The sequence below is a fragment of the Lepidochelys kempii genome, chromosome 10, assembly GCF_965140265.1.
Source record: "Lepidochelys kempii isolate rLepKem1 chromosome 10, rLepKem1.hap2, whole genome shotgun sequence".
In the NCBI taxonomy this organism is placed as follows: Eukaryota; Metazoa; Chordata; order Testudines; family Cheloniidae; genus Lepidochelys; species Lepidochelys kempii.
This window is the reverse complement of record NC_133265.1, coordinates 69,409,756-69,436,031: the sequence shown is the minus strand read 5'-3', so window position 1 is coordinate 69,436,031 and position 26,276 is coordinate 69,409,756. Positions and strand designations below refer to the sequence as shown.

At 41.0% G+C, this 26,276-nt stretch overlaps 1 protein-coding gene across 4 annotated transcripts in view; it reads left to right on the top strand.

Moving 5' to 3' along the window:
* The window catches only part of ZFAND6 (zinc finger AN1-type containing 6), a 48,860-nt gene that overhangs the window by 14,779 nt on the left and 7,805 nt on the right, over positions 1 to 26,276 (top strand). For all 4 annotated transcript variants that reach the window (XM_073304119.1, XM_073304117.1, XM_073304116.1 and 1 more), the window contains exons 2-4: positions 18,017 to 18,187; positions 20,426 to 20,537; positions 23,396 to 23,496. In XM_073304119.1, coding sequence (XP_073160220.1) covers positions 18,034 to 18,187; positions 20,426 to 20,537; positions 23,396 to 23,496 — 367 coding nt within the window. In that variant the 5' untranslated portion in view covers positions 18,017 to 18,033. The remainder of the gene's footprint in view (positions 1 to 18,016; positions 18,188 to 20,425; positions 20,538 to 23,395; positions 23,497 to 26,276) is intronic.

Genomic DNA, 26,276 nt, shown 5'->3' with positions numbered 1-26,276 from the left:
CCAGAGCCCTCACCCACTTTTGCACCCCAACTCCCTGCCTCAGTCCAGAGCCCCCTCCCACACCCTGAACCTCTCATTTCTGGCCCCGCGCTGGAGCCCTCACCCCTCCAGCTCTCCAAGCCACTGGCCCAGCCCAGTGAAAATGAGTGAGTGAGCGTGGAGGGAGGGAGCGACCAGCGATGGAGAGAGAGGCCTCAGAGAAGGGGCAGGGCCTCAGGGCAGGGGTGGGGCAAGGGTGTTCAGTATTCTGTGGTTAGAAAGTTGGCAACCCTATTAAGAGGTGGTGAAACACAAAATGAAACATGACAGTCCAAAATGAGACTTGTGTCCACCTCGGTAGAGCAGCAGGGATTTTAAAGAGGGGGATTATGAATTATTTTACAGAGCACATAAGCAACTGTTTTTAAACAGCAGACTTCTATTAAAAACACACTTTGCTTGGGCTTTGCGGTTTAATGTTACAAAGACCCTCTTTTATTTCTAAAAATGAGCAGTCAACTAATTTACAACAAATCAGTTTCCCAGTAAGATTTAGAGGTCAGAATAGAAAGGATGAAAGCTTTCATCTCACTATATTTAAGTAATTCTTGTGGTTTGGCCCAACTTTCAAATATTGAAGCCTTTTCATAGGTGTAGTACAGATTGTAAGTTTGATTTAAAACTAGGTGTTATGTACCATATTGTTAACAGTCAACTAAATTTCTTATCTTTTGCATTTTAAAAAATAACTTGCTTCTGTTCTATCCTTTTTATTATCCTTAATGTCACACCGTTCTCTTAACTAATCACAATGTATCTTCCTTCATTTTCATGTGTGCTCTCTCTCTCTCTCCATTGCTATACTTCCACCCTATGTTTTTTTCCTATATATCTAAGTAGAATTGCTCAGTATACTTTTCTAACTTGCCAGAAAGAGTGACTTGTACATATTGTCTACAAAACTACATTTTAGAGATTTCAAACTGACATGGCTAATGTTTAGTTTGATTTTACTACAGCAATTAGCTTGCCATTCTGCAAAGTCACAGTGTGACCTATGGCCTCAGTTTTGTATGCATAGTACATAAACCAGTCCTTGCATGCTGCTGTTGCCCATTTATCCCTATATCTTTCTAATATTTACATCAGTTCTTCATTGCACAACCACAAATTCCAGAAGTGATATCAGTCTGTCCCGTATATTGGAGAGTTCCTGACTCAGCCTTGATGACAGTTTAATTTCTCACTGTCAAGACCCTAGAATGCTGTTTATCCTGTCATAATAATTGACTGAAACTCTTTGGTAAGCTTTAATTGACCAGAAGGCTCCTTCCCGCAGCTCGCATTGGCCGGGAACAGCGATCTGCGGCCACTGGGAGCTGCAGGCAGCCGTGCAAATGTAAACAAACAGTCTAGTGGCCTGCTAGTGGATTACCCTGATGGGCCGCGTGCGGGCTACAGGTTGCCCACCACTGGTCTAAACACACAAAACAGAGGGGAAGGAATTATATAACATGCAAGCAAAATGACTGAGTTGATATTTGGCATGCATATTGTTAGTTCCACATATTTTCTTTTTCCTCCATCCCCTTTATCTGCTCCCTGTTGCCATATGGCCATATATATTTTTTTCTGTGTAGTGTTATGGAAAGAACTCTGTACATAGGTGCCATTGTATTAAGAGGAGAAACAGTGGCATCCAGCAAAATTGTTTTTAGACCATTGTGATCTTAACTTGCTCATCTAAATATTCTGGATGGTAAATGAGTAGGGGGATGGTGGGAGGGGGAAAAGCAATTAACCTGGAGTTGCATATCTGAGGGCTTGTCTTCACTATCATGCTTCATTGGCACAGCTGGATGCCATTACTCCATCTCAACAAGAGGTGGAAGCTCTGTCGGCGGGAGAGTGTCTCCCGGCAACATTGCATGGTGTAGACACCACTTTAAGTCTATGTAACTTGTATCACTTGAGGGTGGCTTTTTCACACCTCTGAATGACGTAAGTTACATCAACTTAAGCGATAGTGTCAACAAGCCCTAAATCTTGTCCAAAAACCATGTGTGTTAAATTTGGTTGTCCAAAAAAGGTGGTTGACAACTTTTTGTACCCAAACTGAGTACTTATATTGTGTTCTGGATAGAAAGGTTGATTTAGTGACTAAAGCACTAGATTTGGTATGTAGACTTTTATTCAAGTCCTGACAGTCAACTCTGTCTTTCATCCTTTTGAGGTTGCGAAATTGAAATCCATGCAGTTTATTCTATATGGGCTTTAGGAAGAGATGTTAAAAATGTGTCTGTTCCATGCTGATCTTTAAAAACACACAGTGCCCTGGGCCTCTTCCGAAGACTGGAGGATTTGTCTGAGGTCTGATGTACACCTAAAAATTACGTTGACCTAGTTACGGCATTCAGGAGCATGAAAAACTCACGCATCTGAGAAATGTAGTTAAGCCAACCTAAACCCTAGTATAGGCACATTAGATCGATGGAAGAATTATTCCATTGACCTAGTTGCTGCCTCTCAAGGAGGTGGATTTACTACTGCAACAAAAAAACCCCTTCTGGTGTTGTAGTATTTGCACTACAGTGTTACAATGGCATAGCTGGGGTTCACTACTGGGGTAAGTCGACTTAAGTTATGCTACTCCAGCTATGTGAATAATGTAGCTGGAGTCGACGTAGCTTAGGTCGACTTACCCTGGTGTCTGCGCTGCGTTGATGGGAGACGCTCTCTGATTGATTTCCCTTACTCTTCTCAGAGAGCTGGAGTACTGGGGTCGACTAGAGCAGTGGTCTCCTAACTTTGTGGATCGCGCACCCCCAGGGCCGGCTCTAGGGAAGCAAAAAAAAAAAAAAGAGCAGCTACTGCCGGCGTGCCGCTGAAGATGGAGCGGGGAAGAGCCCAGTTGCCGCTGGCGTGCTGCCCGAAGAATCAGAGGTCCAGGAGCGCTGCTGGCGGTGCTCCTTCGGTGGCGCTCCTCCTGCCGCGCGCCCCCAGGGATGGTCTTGCGCATCCCCTGCGGTGCGCGCACCCCACTTTGGAGACCACTGTACTAGAGAGCGCTCTGCTGTCAATTTAGCAGGTCTTCACTAGACCAGCTAAATCGACAGCTGTTGCATCAACTTCAGCAGCATGGATCTTCCAGGTAGTGAAGACCAGCCCATAGCCTTAGTGTCCTTGGCTAAATGGGCTTTCCTACACCACTGTTGTATGATTTCAGTTAGCTGCCCCAGCAGTGCCCATATTTTAGCAGAGTGGTGTGTTTTGGGAACCTTCAAAAGGCAAGTCACTACATAAACACAAACTGTTGTAGATTCAGTATAGTGAAATAAACACCCCTCCCTATGAGACAAGGTGCTGATTTGACATGGACAAGATTGAAACCTGAGGCTGGACAAGATTGAAACCTGGATGGACAAGATTGAAACCTGAGGCTGATAATGAAATCTGACCTGCCTGAGTATTTCTTGTAAATGATCCCCAAGCTATACTTCAGGGAGACTATATACATATTCAGCTTTGTGCTCCCTGCCTAATGTGTGGTGGTTGGCCTCCTTCCTCAGTTTCCTTGTAGATATCGAAAATGCCAACTTTCATTTCCAGTGTGACTTTGGATGTGCCAATCAGTCAGTGCCCAAGTGCAAGTTGACAGCTTGTGTTATGGGCAATGAATAATTAAACTTCACTTGTGCAGATGGGGTTCTGGCGAACTAAACTGCACGAGACAAGGTGGGTGAGGTAATATATTTTATTGGACCAACTTCTGTTGGTGAAAGACAACCTTTCAAACTACATAGAGCACTAGACTTCCTTAGCCGGCATGCAAAATCAGTACTTTTGTCCTATGGTTACGCTCACTTCTTACAATCATTGGAGAACAGGCATTTAAAATGTACCGCATAAGTTACTGGATGGCCGAATACAAAAACAGAGGAGCACCCTCTGAGTCAATGGATAAATTTAAGTGCATTGTGCATGGAAAAGTGATTCTTGCCACAGGGAACTGAATACTTATATTTCTCACTCTACTGAAAATGTGTCCCTACATATCCTCTCTACAGTTGGCAAGGCAGTAACTTTCAGCTGAGTGCCCCATGTAGCATGTGATCACAGTGAGAATATTGTATATTCTGTACACTTAAATTAGACATGGCGCACAACTCCACATGGAAGCAACACAGCACGCTATTGTGAGTGGTAATAGCGATAACCCCGGAAGTTAACCACATCCCCAGGGCTTGAATTGCTATCTTAAATTATATAATTTGTATTGGAGTAGCACCGAGGAGCCCCAGTGAGGGACCAGGACTCCATTCTGCTAGTTGTACAACTGCAATTCTATAAACTGACTTTCAAATTTTACACTGTACTGTTTATGCAGCAATTGCTCTTAGTTTCTGTTCTTGCCGTCAAAATTCTCTGCGACAGGTATCTTTTGAGAACTTGTATTAAAACAGCTTTTATAACTGCCTCTTTCCTCTAGGTTTAAATAACTGTTTAAAATAAGCGAGACCCTGACTGCTTCAGGAGAGTATGTGTATGCTGCAATTAAACAGCCATATCTGGCCCATGTCAGCTGCTTCAGGCCTGCAGGGTTTGGGCAGTGGATTGTAAAATTGCAGTGTAGACGTTCGGGGTGGGACCCTCCCTCCTCATAGGCTCTCGGAGCTTGGGCTCCAGCCTGAGCTCGAACGTCTGCAGTGCAGTTTTATAGCCCTGCAGCCCAAGTCCCACAAGACTGACTCAGTTGACATGTGCCAGCTGCGAGTGGTCTAACTGCAGTGTAATCATACCTTTATGGGATGTCTACACTGTGATTTTAAAAAACCTGCAGCATTGAGTTTGAGAGCTTAGATTAGCTGACTGTGGCTGCTGGGCTAAAAATAGCAGTGTAGACATTTGGACTGCAGCCCAGACTGAGACTCTCCACCCTTGCAAGGGCCAAAAATCAGGGTTCTAGCTTGAGCCTAAATATCTACGCTGCAAGTTTATAGCCCTGCAGCTTGAGGCCAAGTCAGCTGACACAGGCCAGCCGCAGGTGTTCTATTGCAGTGTAGATATACTCCCACCCCCAGGGTTTCTGAGACCTTGGATCAGCATGATTTGTGTGTAGACAGAAGAGGGGTTAGGCTTGATCCAGAGTTCAAATCCTGGCTTACATTGTAGCGTAGATAGAATAATCAATTCACTGAGGCTCAAAATAAACTAAAGCTATAACAATTCTCCCAGCAATTACTTGAATAATTTCGTAAATGTTTGAATTTACTTTGCAGATTGTCATCTTGCAAAGCTAGAACGGTTTTCAGACACAGGATCCGAGACAGCTTTTGGAGTTGTGCTACTCTGCTTTACATTTTATAAATGATATTCAAAACATACTTGATCTTATCCTTAAAATCCTAAACTAATCTAGATAGGTACCCCTTCGGTTAGCTAAACCGAATAGCAAAATTTTACATTGTGAGAACACATCCTCTCTGCTTCAGCTTCCCCTGCCCCCTGACACTTCAGTAGGACAGTATGTCCCGGACAGTCTCTGATATCCGGTATCTTTTTCCTCCCTACCATCCCCTTTGCATCCCTGGTGTCCCTCAGTTATACCTCTCAAGTTTCCTTTATCATTCCATCGTTCCTCATGACCTCCCCTAGAAAGATATTCACACAAGTCCCTTCAGAGATGGATAAGACAATCTCATATGTAATGTCCATATTTATGAGTCTGAAATTTATTCAGAATTAGTCTTTGCTTGTACAAACAAACTTTGGTTCCTGTTTTTCCTGTATTACTATTTAATTTATACCAGTGTTCCAGCCACCTCTGTCTTCGCATTTTATTGCAAAATAAGCATGCCTACTCTAAGGATTGTTTGCTATTTGTTTAACCTAATAGACATTATTTTTCATTTTTATTTCCTGTTTTGGGGAAATCAGCCTGAATCCAGCTCTAGTGACAAAGCTCTTATTTTCCTATGATTTGTAGCTTTATAAATGTGGATTGGCAGTTTAACATTCCTCTGTCAAGGGGGTAAAAGTAATTTAGAATGTTACAGCAGTGCCCTTTAATCTTAAGTTCTGAACATCTCCTGATGACGCTCTCGGTAGCGCACTCACCTTTGGGCCACAATGTTATGGCTTCATCAGGACTAATGCTGTACTTCAGTTTTGGAAAATAGAGGTGTGTTGCTATTGGTACTATGGCTTCAGTCAGATGATAAACAGCGATGTTTCTTGCAATTTCTGGGAACTAAACATTTCCTGGTTTTGCTTTAAGATTAATTCTCCCACACTGCTTTGACAAGTTCACTGTAGGCTCTTTGGCCTTGTCTTTATTAGCTTTTTCTCATAAAATGTCCCACCAGTGGGACAAGGCAAGCTGACTTGGAAAAACGTGATTTAAGTTTTTGAGATTTTACGGCCCTAACTCTGCAAAGTTATTTCTGAAGAACTTGGAAACCAGAAATATACACAATTTAAACACATTAACGATGTTATAATAGACATCTGAAACACATCTTGTGATTTTTATTTCACTACTTTGAACTGAGTATGTATAAACTGGGAAAGAACTCTGAGATTGTATAGTTGGACTGGGGCATTTGGTTTCCTATGCAATGCAACAGGTATGTCAGATGCTTCAGTATAAAGAAGTGGTACTATGTAAAACCAATAGCTCTGTGTAACAGCCTGTAGCTTCTGGAATTCTAACGTTTTCATGAAACACTTTTTTTTGTTCATGCTCTGCTTTTTTTAAATCTCTGGTGTAAACAAAATGTGATTTCTCTTAGTATTCAATAAAACTGAGTGTGTGTGTTATTATGCTGATATTCCTAATACTTACACATCTTTCAATAGATTTTTCTCTGTCTTGATATGCTAGAGCAGCTTGACTAGAGCAGTGAAACTTTATGGAACCACCACTTCATTTTGTTCAATGCAGCTTGATGTGAATACATTTTGTACAGAAAGTGATTTTGCTTACCACTTATATCCTCTGAGTGGTCATTTTTAAGAGTAGCAGCTGTGTTAGTCTGTATTCGCAAAAAGAAAAGGAGTACCTGTGGCACCTTAGAGACTAACAAATTTATTTGAGCATAAGCTTTCGTGAGCTACAGCTCACTTCACCTTAAGTGATCACTTTGGTTATGATGTGTATGGTAACACCCATTGTTTCATGTTCTCTCTATATATAAATCTCCCCACTGTATTTTCCACTGAATGCATCCAATGAAGTGAGCTGTTGCTCACGAAAGCTTATGCTCAAATAAATTTGTTAGTCTCTAAGGTGCCACAAGTACTCCTTTTCTTTTTGAGTGGTCATTGTATGTAATTTGCTCTACCGGTATGAGATGAACCGGAGTTCCTGAAGTGCCTTATTTTCAGCAGCTAGGATCTTTGATACTTAAAACAGTTTTTTGCTAATCTGTTTTATGTGAATGTTGAGCGTGGCTGTAAGTAGTAATTACTGTTTCAAAGTAACAGCTATTCATGGTGCAGTGTATGCAAAGACATTTGCTGAAAGCTAAATCTTCATAATCAGTGATTCTCTTAGTATTGATATAGAGAGTTTGCTTTTCTTGTAACTTTCTTTATTTTGTGTAGGAGTAGTAATGAAATATATGTTCAGCCAGTCCTGATGCAATCAAATTTTGAAGAGCACATCAGATTATGGTAGTAAGTAATATAGGGGCAGGGAGCGATATCTTGTTAGCTGTCGGTACAGCGCCTAGCTCAGTGGTCTACTATGACTAGGTGTGTTATATGGTAATACTACTAATTATAGTAACTTGTGTCCTAGCCCAGGTCAGACATAATCATTGCTGATCTTTCTCCTCTTTCCTGCTCCTGCTATCCTGTGGCCAGCTCATTGCTGGGATTGTGAGATCAGAGGTAAACCACCACTTGCATCCTTTTCCCTCCTTCTACCTACTGTCCCTACCCAGTTCTTTACCTGCTGACCTTCCACCTTCATCCTTACCTCCCCGCTTGTTGCGGTTTTCCCCTCCTTTTTGCAGTGTGACTGTGAACCACGTAAGTAAGCCATTCATCTCCTCTCCTCCCCTCCCCATGAACAGATCAGTGTGGAGATTTACTATGTTACTGGATTTTTGGGAGGTTCCAAATATGGACTGTATCTAAAAAAACAGTACTTTATTGCATATTTGCTGGTTGCTGACTTTCAGATTCCAGTAAAATTACAGGAATTGGAGATTAAGGGGAAAACCGATTAGGATTGTCTTTTCCATCCTCTGCAGAGCTCCAACTAGGATAGGTCTGATATATAACTTGATTTTAGCTGAAAGGCCACATGTATGAAACACGGAAGAAACACATCTTTCACCAGAAATTAACTGCACGATAGGAAATCATAAATGAGTATCAGGTAGCTGACTTATTAAAAAGTGATTTAATAGAATACATTTTTATATAGTTTGTGGGCATTAATATGGAACATGAAATAGTATTGTGATTATCCAAACGAAGGCAATATGACTGCTTCAGTGGTTCAACATAATATTAAAAATTTATAAATCAATTACATTAAATATTACAGGAAGAAAACTGAAGAGTATTGGAGTAAACAAGATTTTAAAATGTACTTTAAGTAGAAGGGAAGTCAGGAAGCTAGTGTGCATGTGTTAAGCTGTTTGTTCCTCCCCAACTATGTGAGTAAATATTTTAAAATGTTGTCCTGCTAACCTGGATATTGAGAACTGACTTCAATGAAACTAGGTTTAAAACTTACTAAACCAACATGGTTAATCTTTAAATTCTACAAAATTTATTTTGATGATTTTCTTTTAACTTTTTCACATAAAGCAAGCTCTCTCTACCAATATAGTTATCTGATTTGTAAGAACTAATTTACACACATCCATATTTGCCATATTTCCTGTATTGAAATTAACAAGATAGATCAAGGTCTAGGATCTAAATATCTAGTATTTCACTTAAAAAGCATGGTTTTGCCCAAGTTTCTTTCAACAGTGTACGTGAAATTCTGATTTTACCAGAGTTTAGAATTGGTCTAAGGAAAAAACCTGACTGCTGTCTTTTGTGTGATCACCCCCAAATTAAGTGTTTTTGTTTTTTAAAATGTACAAGTTCTCTCCTGCTGTTTAGTCATGGGCCTATACAGTACTTCTGAGGTAACCTGTTCTCGGAGACTGATATAAACTCATAGCTGTTTTGTCTAAACTTGCAGCATTTGTGACTTCTGTGTATGTAGTCACTGTTTCCAGCTTTGGGCTCTTTCTCTTCGCAAGCAAAGGAGTTTGCATCTCTTGAATGTCAAAGTAGTAACATTTTATTCTGGTTCTCTTCATGAACGCTTATTATTTTTTAAAGTTTTTCTTTCAGTGGATGTGATTAAGTCAATTATTATGTTCTTGGCCCTCAGTAGACTTGGCAGTTGCCTCTTACACCAGTTAGTTTCTCCTTCTCTAGAAGACTGGGTTTTATGTAGCAACTTTACATGTAACTCCTTCCCATGAAGTCTATCAACAAAAAATGGAAAGAGCTACTACACTTATAACTCCCATGTTTCCTAGATGAGAAAATCCAATACGATGTTTAGCTCAAGAGATCAATTTGTTCTAAAGTCGTGATAAAGAAGTCCTGTGTACAGTTGCTCAGATGTCTTGAAGGCAGTGATATTGCTCATGTGATACATGTAGTGAAAACAGTGAAATGTAATATAATATATACACTTATAGTGTGTGTGTATTATACATATATAAACAAACAGGATTTCTGTCTTACATATGAGAGAAATCCTTTTTACTTCCTTCTCTCCTCCTTACTTTTTTCTAACACCCCTTCACTTTTTGAAAATGCTGCACAAGTATGTGTGATGGGTTCTTATCTCCCCCCCCCCCCCGAGCCTGCGTGACCCACCAGCCTGGGTTCCCTTTACACTGTATTGCTGAGGCAAGCCAGCCAAACCCTCCCTCCCTCCCTCAGCCTTCAGACTGCTCTTAACCAGCACACATACAGGTAGGAACAGCTATACACACAGATGCTGAGATCAGCCCTGCATGGGAAGGCTCAGCTAAGGAACTGCCCGGTACTCAAGTGCACACTCCCCTCTGGAGTGTAAACCCAAAATTATACCGTCTTGTGCTGCACAGAGAACTGTACAGTGTAAGCTTATGATATTTGCCCCCCTCCCTCCAATGTGGAGAGGGGTATACACCACTTTCTGCCCCCAGGTAGGATTTATACACAAAATAATTTTAGACCAAACAAAAGCAAATTTATTAACTACAAAAGATAGATTTTAAATAAGGGATAGCAAACAGAAGAAGATTGCGTATTTGTTTTATTTGCTAGGTAATCTAAGTTTAATATACTAACGAAACTGGTTATAAGTAACAAATTCTCACCCTAACTTTTTTTTAGGTAGATTGCAGAGATTCTTGAAGACAAGCTGCACTTGCTTGAGGCTTTAAAACTCCAGATATTCCTTTCACGGGCCAGACCCCCTCGAGTCTGGGCTCAGCCCTTCTTCCCCCCCCCCCAAAAAAAAAACCCCACAAAACCTCAGTCTCTGTTTCTCAGGTGTTTCCAGCAGTCTTCTTTCTTGGCCGGGGAGTTAATGATGGATGAGCCATGATGATGTTACTCCCCTGTCTTGAATAGATTTTGGATATGGTGGGAATCCTATGTTTCCCAGTGTGGTTCCCACCCCCATTAGTGGAAAAATACTTGTATTTTCATGGAGTCCATTACCAGGTGACTTGGTCACATGACCCTGCAGCCAAAACTCAGAGGCTGTTTGTAGCATCCCCAGGAAGACTTCTCAGTGGGTGATTAGCATCTTCTAAGAACTATCGTTTTCCCTAATGGCCCTTCCCAACCACCATCCATTCTGTCTAGTGGGCATTCCCCAGATGTAAACACATTTATAATAGATGCCTAGACAATATTCCTAACTTCAGATACCAAAATGATACATGCATACAAATAGGATAACCATATTCAGTAAATAATAACCTTTCCAATGATATCTCACATGCCTTATCTAGTATAAAATACATCACAGTTATGCTATAATATCATATAACAATATCTCTATGAAGAATATGGTGGCATAATGCCACAGTATGCATTGCCCCTTTAATGCTTTTCAGACCCTCAGGACTTACCAGATAGTAATACCAGTAGGTGCTATAAAGTGCAGATGATTTAATCATGCACATTGTCAAACATTGCGTCTGGTGAGAAAATACAACATGAGTGAGCAGCACAAGTACTACCCTCAGCCACTGGGGTAGCTGAATAGGGAAGGGTGTGTCTGCAGTTTCTTTTCCTGTTTCATCAGCAATGGTAGAAGGTTACCATTAGCAGTTCCACAGTGGACCAGTCTAAGTGTGCTTATGGTGGTGGGGGAATAGTTTAGCTACTTAATTTATTTAAAGTCTGCATTTAGTGGTATTCTAGTCAGATTTCATTCCTCAAGTGAAATTTGAAATGGAAGGCTCTAACTAAAGTACTGACAATAGTCTTTGTTAATACAACAGGTATGTAGTTTAATGTAAGCTTTCTCTCCTTCATTCTCCAGTCCAGTAGTGATACTGTAGTATACTGATAACAACATGGCACAAATTGTATTTAGTTTTGTTATTGTAGTTGAGGCACCAGTATATCATTCTTGTGGTCTGCTCCACCCTACTGGTTATGGGGGCCAGAATCTCCATAAAATATATGGGGAGCACCTGTACAACTCAAACCTTGCTTTGGAACCTGAAGGACATCTTGGAACTGGAAAACTGTTCATGATTTGTATGGGCTTAAGCAGAGTTAGCTGATCTGCATCTACATCCTCACTACACTAAATTTTATAATAGTAATACAGTAACAGCTGCACATATGATATACACTTACAAGTATACAAATAAGGAACAGGGGCAAGGAGACATACCTCTGTTCTGGGGAGGAATGCTGGGAGAGTAAAAAGTGGAGGTTTTTTTTTTGTTTTTTAAAGGGAGATTAAAAACCTGAGGTTTAGACTAATCCTACTAAATGCCGCTGTCCCTGATCCTTCTGATTGATGACTGAAGCCTATGAACACTAACAAGTATGGAGTGTTTGAGACTGGTAGTAACTAAAAGACCAAATGCACATACTTTTAAAGTTATCTGGCATCATGATCCATTTTACTCTCCATAACAAGATATACCCATACAACGGTACTAAGAATTATCTTACTGAACATAACCATTATGCTCAGTGCAATGCAGAGCCTTTTTGGAAGATCTAGTCCTTGCCCCCAAAGAACTTACCGTCTAGAAACTTACTCTAAAAACTTAATCTGTTTTACTTTCTTCGCTATTTCAAGTTTTTATAAATCAAGTTAGAAGTGTATAAAGATTCATCTGACACCGAGTGCTGTCTGCTACATGATGAAGTGTAAGAAAGGACTTACCCGTGAAAACTTTCTGTGCAGGAGAAGAATGATAGGAATTATAGGGACTGTACAGATACGTAAATTACATGTGATGTTCTACTGTAACTAGGAAGCCTATGAGCTATATTATTCCATTCTGTTATCTTTGTGCTGTGGGAGAGGATCAGATTTAGATGGATTCTTATCTGTCTTTCAGTGCATTTTAGCAGGTGAGAACAGAATGATATAGCACCATGTCACCAGACAGTGCTGCAGACCACTAGTAGTCCACAGACTACAGTTTGAGAACCACAATGTTAGGGGGTTTATCTAGCTGCAGTGACAATATTTGTTAAATGAGCAATGTATGAACAAAAATATCGATAGCAATAATAATCACCGTAAGTGTGTGGAGTGCTCAAGTTAGTTACTGAGGGTCTGGCTAGACAGCTCATGGAAGGGAACCTCCCAGCCCAGGTCTAGTTTTTAGTAGTCTTGCTCTTCTGTCTCTGATCTGTTTTAAAGAAAAGTGGTCACCCTTAACTAAGCCCAAGTTTTAATTACATGAAGCATGAAACTTTAGACTGGTGTGGCCAAACTGCAGCTCATGAGCCGCATGTGGCTCTTTTACAGACATTGTGGCTCATGAGCCTGTAGCCCATTGGGGGGAGTGGCTCCTCCCCCTCCGGGTCTGTGGGTGGCCAATCCGCCCCACTACAGCTCCGGGGGTCGCTTGACGTGGAGAATCAGCGGGCAATGAGAGACGTGACCTCAGGCCTCTGATCAGGGCCAAACAACAAACAGTTACAGAGCCCTAGCCCCCGGTTGGGGCTGGGCAGTCTGAGAGCTCAGGCCTGCAATCAGGCTGAGCAGCAAACAGTCGGGCCCCCTAGCTCTGGCGGAGGGCTGACAAGTGCAGGCTTCTTGCCAAGGAGAGGGGGAGATGGCCACCCACTCCACTGCGTCCCGGCCCAGGGCCCTAGCAGTGGCAGAGAGGTCTGCCACTGGGTCAGTGGGGATCCTGACCGCAACACGCTGACTCACTCGCTGTCAGCGTTGCAGCCAGACAGTGGTCGGCTACCCCTGGGCCACCTCCCAACTCCCCCTCGGGTGTACATGGCTCTGTAGAGGTCATTCTGGTCTTCAGGGAAGAGAGCCTCTGTCAGCGCTTGCAGCTCCTCCGTGCTTAGGTCTGTAAATGGCCCTGGCGGTCCAGGCCAGTCCTCAGCTCCCTCAGGGTCTGCCACAGCCTCCCAGCTTGGGGGCTCACAGGAGGCATCTGGCTCCTCCGGCGGCTGCCTCTCAACTGAGTTCTCCAGCACGCCTTTTGTACTTCTGGTCCCGCCCACTGACTTCCGGCGGGAGGGTTGAACATGTCGTGGCTCCGCCCACCAGGGTTCAATGAGGGGCTCCTTCCCCTCCAGGTCTGTGGGTGGCTAATCTGCCCCACTACAGAGCCACATGTGGCTCTTTTACAGACACTGTGGCTTGTGGAGCCCCCCACTCCGCTCCCCCCACTCTCCACCTACCAGACTTGGGGCGGGGAGAGCTCAGGACCTCTGCCTTGCAGCAGGGTGGTGGGGTAGGGGCTTCTGCCCACGGGGGTCTCGGGGCTTCAGTCCCATGGGGCGCACCTGCTGCGGCTTGGGGCTTCACCAGGAGTGGGGCTGAAGCCCTGAGACCTGGCAGATGCCTCCCACAGTCCTGAAGCTCAGACACCACCCAGCAGGTGCACCCTGGCTCTCAAACTTCTGAAGATTGTTGTATGTGGCTCAGAGGGTCAGTAAATTTGGCCACCCTTGCTTTAGATAGTTGAGCTGGTTCCGAGTAAGACAATTAGTACCCTTTTTAGATGTTTAGTTCTTTGCAATGAAAAAACATTTTCTTTAAAATTGATACAGTAGAACCTGAGTTATGAACATCTTGGGAATGGAAGTTGTTTGTAACTCTGAACAAAATGTTATGGTTCATTCAAAAGTTTACAGTTGAACATTGACTTAATACAGCTTTGAAACTTTACTATGCAGAAGAAAAATGCTGCTTTCCCTTTATTTTTGTTAGTAGTTTGTTTAACATGGTACTGTACCATATTTGCCTTTTTTGGTCTCTGCTGCTGCCTGGTTGTATATTTCTAGTTCCAAATGAAGTGTGTGGTTGACTGGTCAATTCGTAACTCTGGTGTTCGTAACTCTGAGGTTGTACTGTATACAAAAAGTCAGACGGCTTTCTCATGATAAAAATGTTGGAGACTTTATATATCTGAACTTGTGAGTTTTCCTCTGCTGCTTTAGTATCTACACAAAGTTTCCATGCATTCTAGAGCACTGGTAGTACTCCTATGTTAAATTGCCTGTATAAAATTGGCTAACTGGTGAAAAAAGCATTGACTTTATTCTCTGGTTTCAAAGCACCTGCTGTTAGTGGTAAAATTATTAGTATATACTGACATGCCCTTGCTTGGAAAATGAGTAGGATTGCTGAAATAGGCCTTTGGTCTCATGTTTACTATATTGCCTTGATCACTTCAAACCCATTCTGATATATCCACTGTTCATTTTATTTATAGTTTGACTATGCCTGTGATGAGGAAAACTTAGGAACATGGATTTGTCTTCCATACAGTCAAGATCTGCTATACACTAAATGTCCATAGGTCTAAACCTATTGAATCATTCTTACTCGAATTCAACTGTCAAGCCTTGACAAGCTTCCAGTGTGCAACAGTATCACCTTTTGGGTGGTGTATATTGTATACATTTTGAATGGACCATTGCAATGATTAGGCAATTGGTGATCCTGAAATTTGTTTATGCTAAATTTGTTTTTTGTTAGCTCATCCTGTTATACCAATAAAATAAAAACCAGCAGGATCTTATTAAAGGGGAAAAGGCAAAATACCACATTTATTGTGAATACAGAAAGAATCATAGTAATCAGTTAGTTATAGCTATAACATTCCATTCAATCTCATGTTTATTTACACAATCATTCATACAAACACACACACACAGGTTCTGCAAGGTTGTTATCATAGTTACCAGCCTTAGAGTTGCTCATGCCAAGCCACTGGCCAGGTGGCCTGGACATGAGGAGGGAGCTGGGCCTTGTCAGATGCTCATCTGATGCTCCTGGAAGTTGGTTTGCAGAATCAGACCCCAAAGTTCTCACTTTCTAGAGTCCATTTTTATAGGAATTTGTTCCTATGCCAGTCTATGGGAATTGCTTCATCATGCTGTTGCTGAATCAATCAGCAGATAGCACATTCCTGATGGCTCCGTGCTGCTAGATGTTATCTTGTTCTTTGGTTCTCCCATTCTTGAGGCTGTTGGGTGGATTCCAGTCTGCCCTCCGGGAGGGGGTCCTCTGGTTATTTCCACTTGATGCCTTCTTCAGCCGATGGACACTGGATTCTTAGGCTGGCACCTCCCTGATCAGTTATTATCCACATCAAGCATCCATCCACAGACATCCTCTATCTCTATTTTAATCACAATTGTTAATACAACAAAAGGGCGGGGAGTCTCTGGGTACTGTTTCTATTGTTACAGAGTATTGCTTTGAGTCTCTCTCTGTGCGAATTGCTTTGAGAACAGACTCTGTCTTAGAATGTACTAACGCAATTAGCAGCTTGCAAATTTCACACATAGAGGGAGAGAAACAGTACCAAAAACCAACAGACCTCTTAATTAGTAATACCCTGGAATTTAAACTATGGGGAATCAAACTCACTTGTGATTTTAATACAGAACTTCTTTAATATGATCCAACAATCCTTCCATCTCCAGTTATGTCTGTTTGTTTCATATTTGTGCCCTGTCACAAACCCAGATTTTTATGCTCCTGGGGGCACAGATTAACTCTGTTACTTGCTTGCATAATGCCTTGCACAAGGGGCATTTTGTTGAGTGGGGTCTCTAGGTGCTATATTAGTACAAACAGTAATGGCCTGTAAACGTCTTAAATATTAATTCATAACATCTCCTTAGATTCGGAAGGTTGGATTCACATTACTTTAGACTCCTAATGAAAGGGCAGTCTCCCTACACTGATATACTTGTGAAAACTAAGCTGTAGAAGAAAGATGTTGTTCAGAAATTTCTACCATTGAAAATTTGTAAGGCAATATTTGAAGACCTGTGACCATGAGGGGAAAACATTTGAGCATTTGCCAGATGTTTAAGAAGCTGAAGTTAAAAGATAAATTTGACCGACTCTGCTATAAGAGTATTTTTCCTTTCTTCTCTAGCTGAATAAATTGTACAGTGAGAGCATTTTATGAACCAAGCTTAAGCAATCTGATATCTGCCTAACAATTCTGTGGTATTTTGTACTTTACAGTCAGCTTGGCATTCTTTAAGGTAATGGCACATTGATATGATCTATTTGAAACTGACAGTGTAGTATTGACTAACCTTGAACTATATACTATGGTCAGTTTTGGGGGTTTTGATTGAGGGTGAAGAAGACAAAGTGATTGTATTAAATTCATGTGTTACAGTCTGGATTCCAATAGCAAACAGAAAAGGAGTACTTGTGGCACCTTAGACTAACCAATTTATTTGAGCATAAGCTTTCGTGAGATCGATCTTCTACATTTTCCACAGTATGCATCCGATGAAGTGAGCTGTAGTTCACAAAAGCTCATGCTCAAATAAATTGGTTAGTCTCTAAGGTGCTACAAGTACTCCTTTTCTTTTTGCGAATACAGACTAACACGGCTGTTACTCTGAAACCGATTCCAATAGCTTAATCTAAGACTTGGGTCACTTGAGAACTGCTAAGGCAACTCATCACAAAAGTTCATGATAGAGAAGGCCACCTGAGCTTTTTAGCTTGCAAGACAAATGTTCCTTGTTAATAAGGAGAGAAATACAAATAAAAGACAGGGTAACTTGCAAAGCAACCCTTACCAAATTGACTACCACATACGATCTAAATTGTATGAAACAATATTCTAAAAATGCAAACATCTTGTTGGAGTTGAGGTATGGAGGAATGTATCTGTTCAAATGCTAGTCTTGACCAAAATGGTAACTTCTGAAAATGAAAATCTAAATATGAATTTATAATGTAACAGATTCCTAAATTCAGAGAAATACCTGAAATTTTTTGTAGTTGCTGTTCATGATTAAATGTTGTGAAGTAAGCAGCAATATTTCCCTTCTTTAGTCTTCAGTTTATACTTTCAGAGTTTGAGTAGTGTCATGAGTACAAGCTTCAAAAAGTGTGCTTTCAGGGTGTAGGCTAGGAATTAATATAGTCTCTCTGAAAGTGATAAATTACTGAATGCTCCACAGGAAAGTAAAAAACTGTTTGCTTATGAAAATGTACACCCTGCTGCACATTCATTTAAGATGGCTCAGTCCTGCACAGTCTTTACCACCAAAGTCAATGGAAGACACTCTTTCTTCTGCAATTTTTGTTTTTAACCAGGGTCTTGAAATTTGGTGGTGGTTTTATTTTTTAAAGACACTGATTTCCATGAAACAATTGTAGAGAATTTGACCCAAAGATCCTTTTTTTCTAAAGCAGACTTTTGTGCCTGGAATAGATGATGCCAAAGCAGTAGGAACCTTTGTATTTTAAAATGCAACGTTGAAAATCGTCTGAGTTCATTAGATAATTGGCTGTGTATGTGAATTTCAGGTTTACAGAAGAGGAAAATGGCTCAAGAAACTAACCATAGCCAAGTGCCTATGCTTTGTTCCACTGGATGCGGATTTTATGGAAATCCTCGTACAAATGGAATGTGTTCAATTTGCTATAAAGAACACCTTCAAAGGCAGAATAGTAGTAATGGTAGAATTAGCCCTCCTGGTAAGTATTAGATTAATATCTAACATCTTGATTCCAATTTGAGCAAACCTTGTGTGCTACATTTACATTTAGATGTCCCTGCCTCATCCATTTTTTGAAGTGGGGATTTGATTGATTTTTTTCAGCAGCCGATGATGATAAAGAATGAGAGAGAGGGCAATCCACTGTACTGCTGCCAAAAAGTCTCTACTGTTTTACAGAATCTTTGAATCCGCTTTAAAATGAAATAAACATACTGTGGATAATCTTTTTATAAGTGTAATTGTAGTTTATATTTTTGTGCCTTGCATTTATTTCTGGCAAGATATAATAAGCACTAGGTGTCTAATATCACTATAAAAATGCTAGAAATTCTTTTCAGAGAAGATTATCAGGAATTACTGACTCTACAGAGAACAACCTGTCTTGGGCAGATGAAAAATATTTAGAACAAAATCTAAATTCTGGAAGTAATTGGTGCAGTATTAAGATTGACACTTCAAACACAACTCAGGAAGCATTGGTCTTCAGAAAGAAAGGTTCCCATAGCAGTCTTTACGCTCACCTGGATTAAGACAACCCAAAGCTTTAGGCACGCTTCATGTGGGCTTCCTGCACTTCGGCCCTGCTCCAGGTCAGCAGCAGAGGCCCTTTGTCCCCTGACCACTTGGAATGGGCAACAGTTATGACCAGGGGCCTCTCCTTCCTCACCCTCAGCTGCCTAGAGGAGTTAGGAGACTCCTTCCCCTCTGAACCATTGGTAGTGTCCCCCTCATTCCAAGCAGTGGTGAAAGCAGCAGCAGGGTCCCACTAGCCCCATGATATGGTGGTCTTTCATGGTGTAGCTAAACCCTGGCCTGCTCTTGTGGTGAGTGTGGGGCCAGACTGTTTTTTTCATGACTAATGGCAGCTGCTTCTTCTGCTGGAAACTGCATGCAGACTCTGGTAAACTTCATGGTATGGATTACATTCAGGTCACATTTTTAAGCTTTTTCACAACCACCAGGGCTAGAGTCTCATTTAAACGGAAAGCTCTGGTTCTGATATCCCATGACTCTAGGATCTGGGCCCCTAGATGTGGACCTGTTCAAAGAGTTTTTCAATGGAATCTTTGTCTGTTACTGTATGTTACTGCAATTTTATATTGACGAATTTTCCCTCTTGTAGTAGTGTGTGTTGCTTGTTTCTGTGTGTGGCTTTTTGTGTTTTTGTTGTTTTGTTTTACAAAACCCAGAAGATCCTTCAGGAGTATAGTATTTGGCCTTAGAGAAGGTGGTTCTTCCATTTCAAAATTATTTCTTTTGGCCAGACAGTGAAAGTACATCCTACCTTGTGTGGCAAGAATTGTACCTCTTTCAGTGGAGATGTCATGATTCACTACACTAAGTGATCCTGGATGCAGTGCTTCTGGTAGTATGACTCAATGAGCTACTTGCCAGTTGGCTCAATAATAAGTTGGGTCAACACAGAGATTCGTCCATAGTGTTCCCATGGCCTAAGTCTCTCTTTACAATTGAATAAACAAATGAAGAAATTTGCCTTCTAGTACAGGCAGTCTGTTAGACTTCTTTGGATGTAGACACAGTACAATATCTTCACAGAGATACTTGTATAGTTCTTTGTTGTATGTATAGCTGTGTCGTATGTTATGTAGTTTTAACTACTTGTTGACTGGAAGCAGACCATGCAGAAAGCATAACTTGTGCTACTAAATGTCATTTCATGTAGGCCCTAACATTCTGTTCAGTTTAATGGCATGTTATTGCCTGATGCATTTCCAAAAGTGCAGTGGTGGATCTATAGTGAAAAGGGTTAAGTAAAATGATACCTGGATGAAAGATGTCTGGGCATACAGGGGAAGTTGGATACTGGTCCCAAATATCCTAAAATATCTTCTGTGGTATTGGTCTCTTACAAAAATGTGAAGTTGAAATACCAGTTATTCATAGAAGCTTTTGAGTAATTTAAAACAGTCATGCTTTCCTTTGTTTAATGCTGCTTTTTTTGAAATATGTGCAGTGTGGGCTTTTGGTGGACAAGGGTGGGAAGTGGGCAAATGTGACCAGACACAATTAATTTAAATAATTACAGTACAATATAATCCATTAAAATGTAGGCTCTGATTCAGCAAGGAATTTCACCATATGTTAAAATAGTATGTTGAATTGTGACCAGAGTGCAGAAGAATCTTTGTTATGGATAAATTCTGTAACTCCAGAAGGCAGTGAAACCCGTTTTACATTAATGTCTTTCTTCCAGCAACTTCTGTCAGTAGTATAACCGAGTCTTTACCAGTACAGCACACAGAAGGCAGTGTCCCAGAAACTCCATCAACATTAGACTCTACATCTACCCAGTCTACACAGCCAAGGTAAATTATCTTGTCTATGCTTGTTAGTCAACATTTTACATACAAACTGATATAAACATGACTGTTTCAACTATGTCCTGAGGCTGAATAATTAGGTATTAAAAATTGGGGGTGAGAAATGAGCAATTTGATCTTGCATGCTTAAAGATGAGATTTCTTTAAGTAATTACCAATTACTATTATACAAACAAGATCATCTTATAAATATATTTGAAAACAAACAAAATTCTGATTTTTAATTCAAAGTCTCAAATACCAAAATCTCTGCAGTGACACCTTTCTGCTCATAGAGAAATCATATCTGCACTAAAACAGTCTATGAAGCCTCGTCACTCCACAACATTCAATTTGGCGGTTGATTTTCTGAGGGGAAACTATCTTAGAAATAGGAGTTATTAATTATATATACTTAAACTGGACAGGAAAGCTCTTCTAATTGCAGTTCTCTTTACTGACCTGCAGTGTTCCATATTGAACTGCTTGCTTCAGTTCATCTCATCATTTCATCTAGAGGATAGGTTATTCAGAATAGGATATAGGAGACTTGAGTTCTATTCTTAGCTCTGCTACTCAACTGCTGTCTCCTTCACCTCTGTCAGAATTAGTAAAGGATATACGTCTCTTTGTAAATCATTCCAATATCTACAAATGAAAAGCAGTATGTAAGAGCTAAATATTTACTTATTTATTTTGGTAGCTGCATTTCAGTGTTGAATGACATAAACCCAACAGCAGTTTAATTTTTTCAAGGACATTGGGATCTTTTGGCATGAAAGACGTTAAACAAGCAGATTATATTAAAATTTTAAGTAAATTGGCTTGCAATTTCTAACTTCATCAACCAACCTTCTCCTTTTTAAAAAGTCATAATATAGACTACAGTTAGGTAAGACTAGAATCATTCGTTTATAATCGTCTGAACACAACCAGTCCTAGTTTACAGCTTCTCAGTCAATATTTATGAAAGCTGTTAACTTGATAACTCATACTTGTAAACTTGAGTAAGAGCTGAATACCATCTGCAGTGCTAGCTGATCTAGGAGCCTTTTACCCTTCTATTTCCAGCTTGGGTGGAAGGTTTGTACTTCATACTAATACGGCCTTTCTATCCAGTCAAACTGCACAAAGTTCATGCCAGGTCTGGAAAAGTGTCAAAGTATTATAGGCCCAGGGGCAGAGGAAAACCCTCTGAAGTGTTGCAAGGCACCTTTACCCTTCCCCCTCCCCTCCCCCACATCCTGGCTAGTATCCAGAGCCAGCTTCTTTCCTTCAGTCAGTTCTCTGATAATCTCTGGCTTGGTTGGCAGATTAGGTACTGGGCCAACGGGGCCCATGTCCAGGGTCACCAACCAAATGAGGGGTCCTGGAAAAATGATCACCCCAGTGCCCCCACACGCTCACCCGGTGCTTCTGCCGGGGTCTGGGCACGGGGTTTGCCCGGCTCCACCCACTCACCCAGCGCTTCTGTCAGGGTCCAGGCGCAGGGGCTTGCCCCGCTCGCCCAGCACTCCTGCCAGGGTTGAGATGCAGTGGCTCGCCCCGTTCGCCTGGCGCTCCTGCCAGGGAGCCGAGTTGTGGCATGGGGGCTTGTCCTGCTCACCTGGCGCTCCTGCTGGGGAGCCGGGGAAACCCCCGCAGCCCAACCCTGCTCCCTGACAGGAGGGGCAAGCCCCTGTGCCCTGACCCCATTCACTAGCAGGAGTGCTGTTGGGGGGGCGGGGGGGAGGGACTGCAGGCGAAAGGGGCGGAGAGGGGCCCCCTGCTTGCTCTGGCCCAGAGCCCCACAAAATTGTAATCCACCTCTGGGTTAGTGGATTCCTAAAAGGGAAGTGGACTTGTCACCCTCAATGACTTCAGTAAGTTTCAACTTCAGTTTTATTTAGAAAAGTATTAAATTGAAAATCTACCCCCTGCCCTGTCCCCTAACAGCACCTGGGATTTTTGATCTATTCTAAGTAGTGCATAATTAGTGTGGCTGAAGGCTCAAGTCACAAAGTCTTATTGGCTTCTCTATGCAACAGGGGATGATAGGATGGAAGAGAAGAATGCAAGATGTTCTGTGGAAGTCCTAAGTATTTGAGTAGATTCCCCTATCTTCCTGGATTCAGGCTACAGCCTAATGACCACTCACAGGGACAAGCTGCAATTTTCTTTCTCACGTTAAACATACCAGTATATGAATCTGAGGTTTAGTAGCCACTATGGTTACTTCAGCTAGTTGTTGGCATTACTCTTAACTAGGCTTGGAAGTATTAGATTATCTGTGAATTTTGATAAACATTGGTTTCACTACACACATACATACACTGACAAAATATTTCTATCCATAATAATCAAAATTTACAGATAGGCAAAGTAAGAAAAATCTGCTTGAGAATTTATTAGGGTTTGATTTAAGTATACATACTTTGTTTGTTTTGATTTGGTTGACAATTTATGCTTTAAAGGTTATAAAGCTTTAACTATTTGAATCTCAATTCCTAGTGTCATTAAATAGTAATTGCCTAATCCCCACCATAATTTCCTGAAACTGAAAATTCAAATGGGTAAAAATAAAATACTTAAAAATAAACATCAGTATTATCAGTTAAAACTGTAAGAAAATAAAAATTGAATTCTGCCAAGCCTACTCCTAACTCAAGTGTGTACTACAATGGAAGCTGAAAATATTTGGCTTCTCATCAGTTTGTTTGTTTGTTTAAACACTAACTAGTGCTGTAATTTGCCACTGAAGTCCTTAACTTCTAAATTAGAAGATTGGTGCACTGCATTGTTGTCCTATCATAATATCTGAGCAATGTTTGTGAAAATAAATCCTGTACCTGGCTCTTACGAATTCTCAACTGTTTTCTTCCTAGTCCTGTGTCAAACCAGTCACTTTTAACAGAATCTGTAGCATCATCCCAAGCAGAAATTACAGCTGTGGACAAAACAGTACCTGAAACAGAAGATTTGCAAGGTTAGTGTCTGAATTTGCATAATTAAAGCATGTATGAAATATATATGCTGTTTTTACACCTTGACTAGTTTTATAATAAATTCTAACGTGCTTCATTCTGAGCAATGTAAAGACAATGTTGCATAAAGCTGAAGGAAAATGAAACATGGCATGCATATGCTTTTAATGTAGAAATACTACACGTATGGAAACTTCAGATAAGGTTGACAAAAATGTTCACATTTCAGTTGACTTTGAATTCTAACTATATACAATGTGCTTAAAATCAGTGTGTGCCTTAGTGCTGGGTTTTTAACTGGGGTTGGGGAAATATGAATTTAGGTAACATTCTGAATGGATTGATTAATTTTTACTAAAACATTATTAAAATCAGATTTTCACTATGGAGTGATGAAAGAACTTGGTGCTGTTAATATATATATATATATATATATATATATATATATATATATATATATATATATATATATATATATATATATATATATATATATATATATATATATATATATATATATATATATAATGGACAATGGTCGTCTTTTAAAAAAAAAAAAAAAATCTGCCCATACTAGATTGTGAACTTTTTGACATAGTTGGATATCAGTTGTAAATGCTCTAGCATTCTGTTTGTTCTGGAATATAGAGCTGGTAATCAGCTGATAAGAGGTTTCTCCTCCTGCCTCCAAGGCTTGCTCCTCTGGGTACACTGACAGATGACCCTGCTTCCTCCTTTTCCCCTCCTCACCCAAAAGAGTGAAAAGAGTATTGTTGGTGGTTGTTTTTTCACCAGAGGGCAGGCTCACATAAATTAGAAACCCTGATACAGTAACTCGTCGCTTAATGTTGTAGTTACGTTATTGAAAAATGCGACTTTAAGCGAAACAATGTTAAGCAAATCCAATTTCTCCATAAGAATTAATGTAAATAGGGGGTTAGGTTCCAGGGAAATTATTTTTGCCAGACAAAAGACATTATATACATATACAGTATACGTTTTAAACAATTTAATACTGTACTCAGCAATGATGACTGTGAAGCTTGATTGAGGTGCTGGAGTCAGGGTGAAAGAGGGTGGATCATCCTGCTGCTCCTCTTTCCAAAGTGCTGGGGGGTGCTCAATCCTGGCTCTGCCCTAGGCTTGCCCCCACTCCACCCCTTCCCTCAAGGCCCTACCCCCACCCCGCCACTTCCTGCCCCTGCTCCACCCCCTTTCCCCTTGAGCGCGCCGCGTCCTCACTCCTCCCACCTCCCTTCAGCCTCCTGAATGCCGCAAAACAGCTGATTGCTGTGGGTGGGAGGCACAGGGAGGGAAGGGGAGGTTGCGTGCCGCATCCTCGCTCCTCCCCACCCCCATAGCCTTCTGAATGCTGCAAAACAGCTGATTGCTGCAGGCAAGCGGCATGGGGAGGGAAGGGGGAGTTGCTGACCTGCAGGGCCGCCGGCAGTTGGAGGTGCTGGGGTGGGGAGGTGAATTGGAGCTGATAGGGGGGCTGCTAGCCCACCCTGGTTCCGAGCCCCCACAGTCAAACAACATTATAAGCAAACGTTGTGCAACTTTAAATGAATGTTCTCTAATAGATCAGTTATGTAACAATGAAACAAAGTTAACCGGGACTACATTACGTGAGGAGTTACTGTAATGGGAATTTTCCTGTGCCTAGTGCTTGAGGAACTCTGGACCTTGTGGTCTCCTGCCTCATTTTACTGCCTGTTTCACTGTAAGGATCACCAGCACCTAGTAACTACAGATCTAAACCATGAGGACCCAGACATGGAATTCCCTGTCACAAGCAAATTCATAAGTGCTCTCCAGTGGTGGCAGTCAGCCCTCTCTCTTTTGAAGGGAGTTCCTGTGCAGACCCTTAAACTGTACATTGCAAACACAAAGTTGTCTGTTCACTTCCAGGTTTTGCAGGTAACAATTAATTTTTTTGTTTAGATGCTTAGCAAATAAAATAATTTTTGCTGGGAGCTAGCTAGACTCTACACAAACATGTTTTCAAGCTAGTGTAACAATTTTGTGTGAGGTAAGATAATGTAAAAACATTTTTTTGAATGAAATTCACATCCACGCCAGTAGTTGGAGGATCTATTAGAATCTCTTGGGGAATACAAGGTAATATTAAATTCAAAAAACTGTTTGTTTGATCTATAGTAGCACAGTGCAATTTACCCATTTTACTCACCCCAGCTTTCTAAAATTCCTACTTCTAAGAACAGGTTTCAGAGTAACAGCCGTGTTAGTCTGTATTCGCAAAAAGAAAAGGAGGACTTGTGGCACCTTAGAGACTAACCAATTTATTTGAGCATAGGCTTTCGTGAGCTACAGCATCCGATGAAGTGAGCTGTAGCTCACGAAAACTTATGCTCAAATAAATTGGTTAGTCTCTAAGGTGCCACAAGTCCTCCTTTTCTTTTTACTTCTAAGAAGCAATTCTTGCTTTGTGCATCAGAAAGTTGTACCTGTTCACCTTAAATTAAGAAAGCTTCATGTTTTGGTAGCTGCTTCAGTAGCTACCATAAAAATAGCTTGTAATTTCTGATCAAAGCAGTGTGGGGAATTAGTGCCAGATTGAAGCGTTAGTTCTTTATTGCATAGAACACTGCATCAGCTGAATATTCAAAATGAAAATATACTGCACAATATAATCAACATAACCCAAATAAGTCATTTGACGTTTTTGAGTATGTTCCATACTGGTCATTTAATAAAGGTTAAGGTACACACTGTTTTTTGTAGGAATCTAAATTGGTTACTATTAGATTTGTAAAGCAGA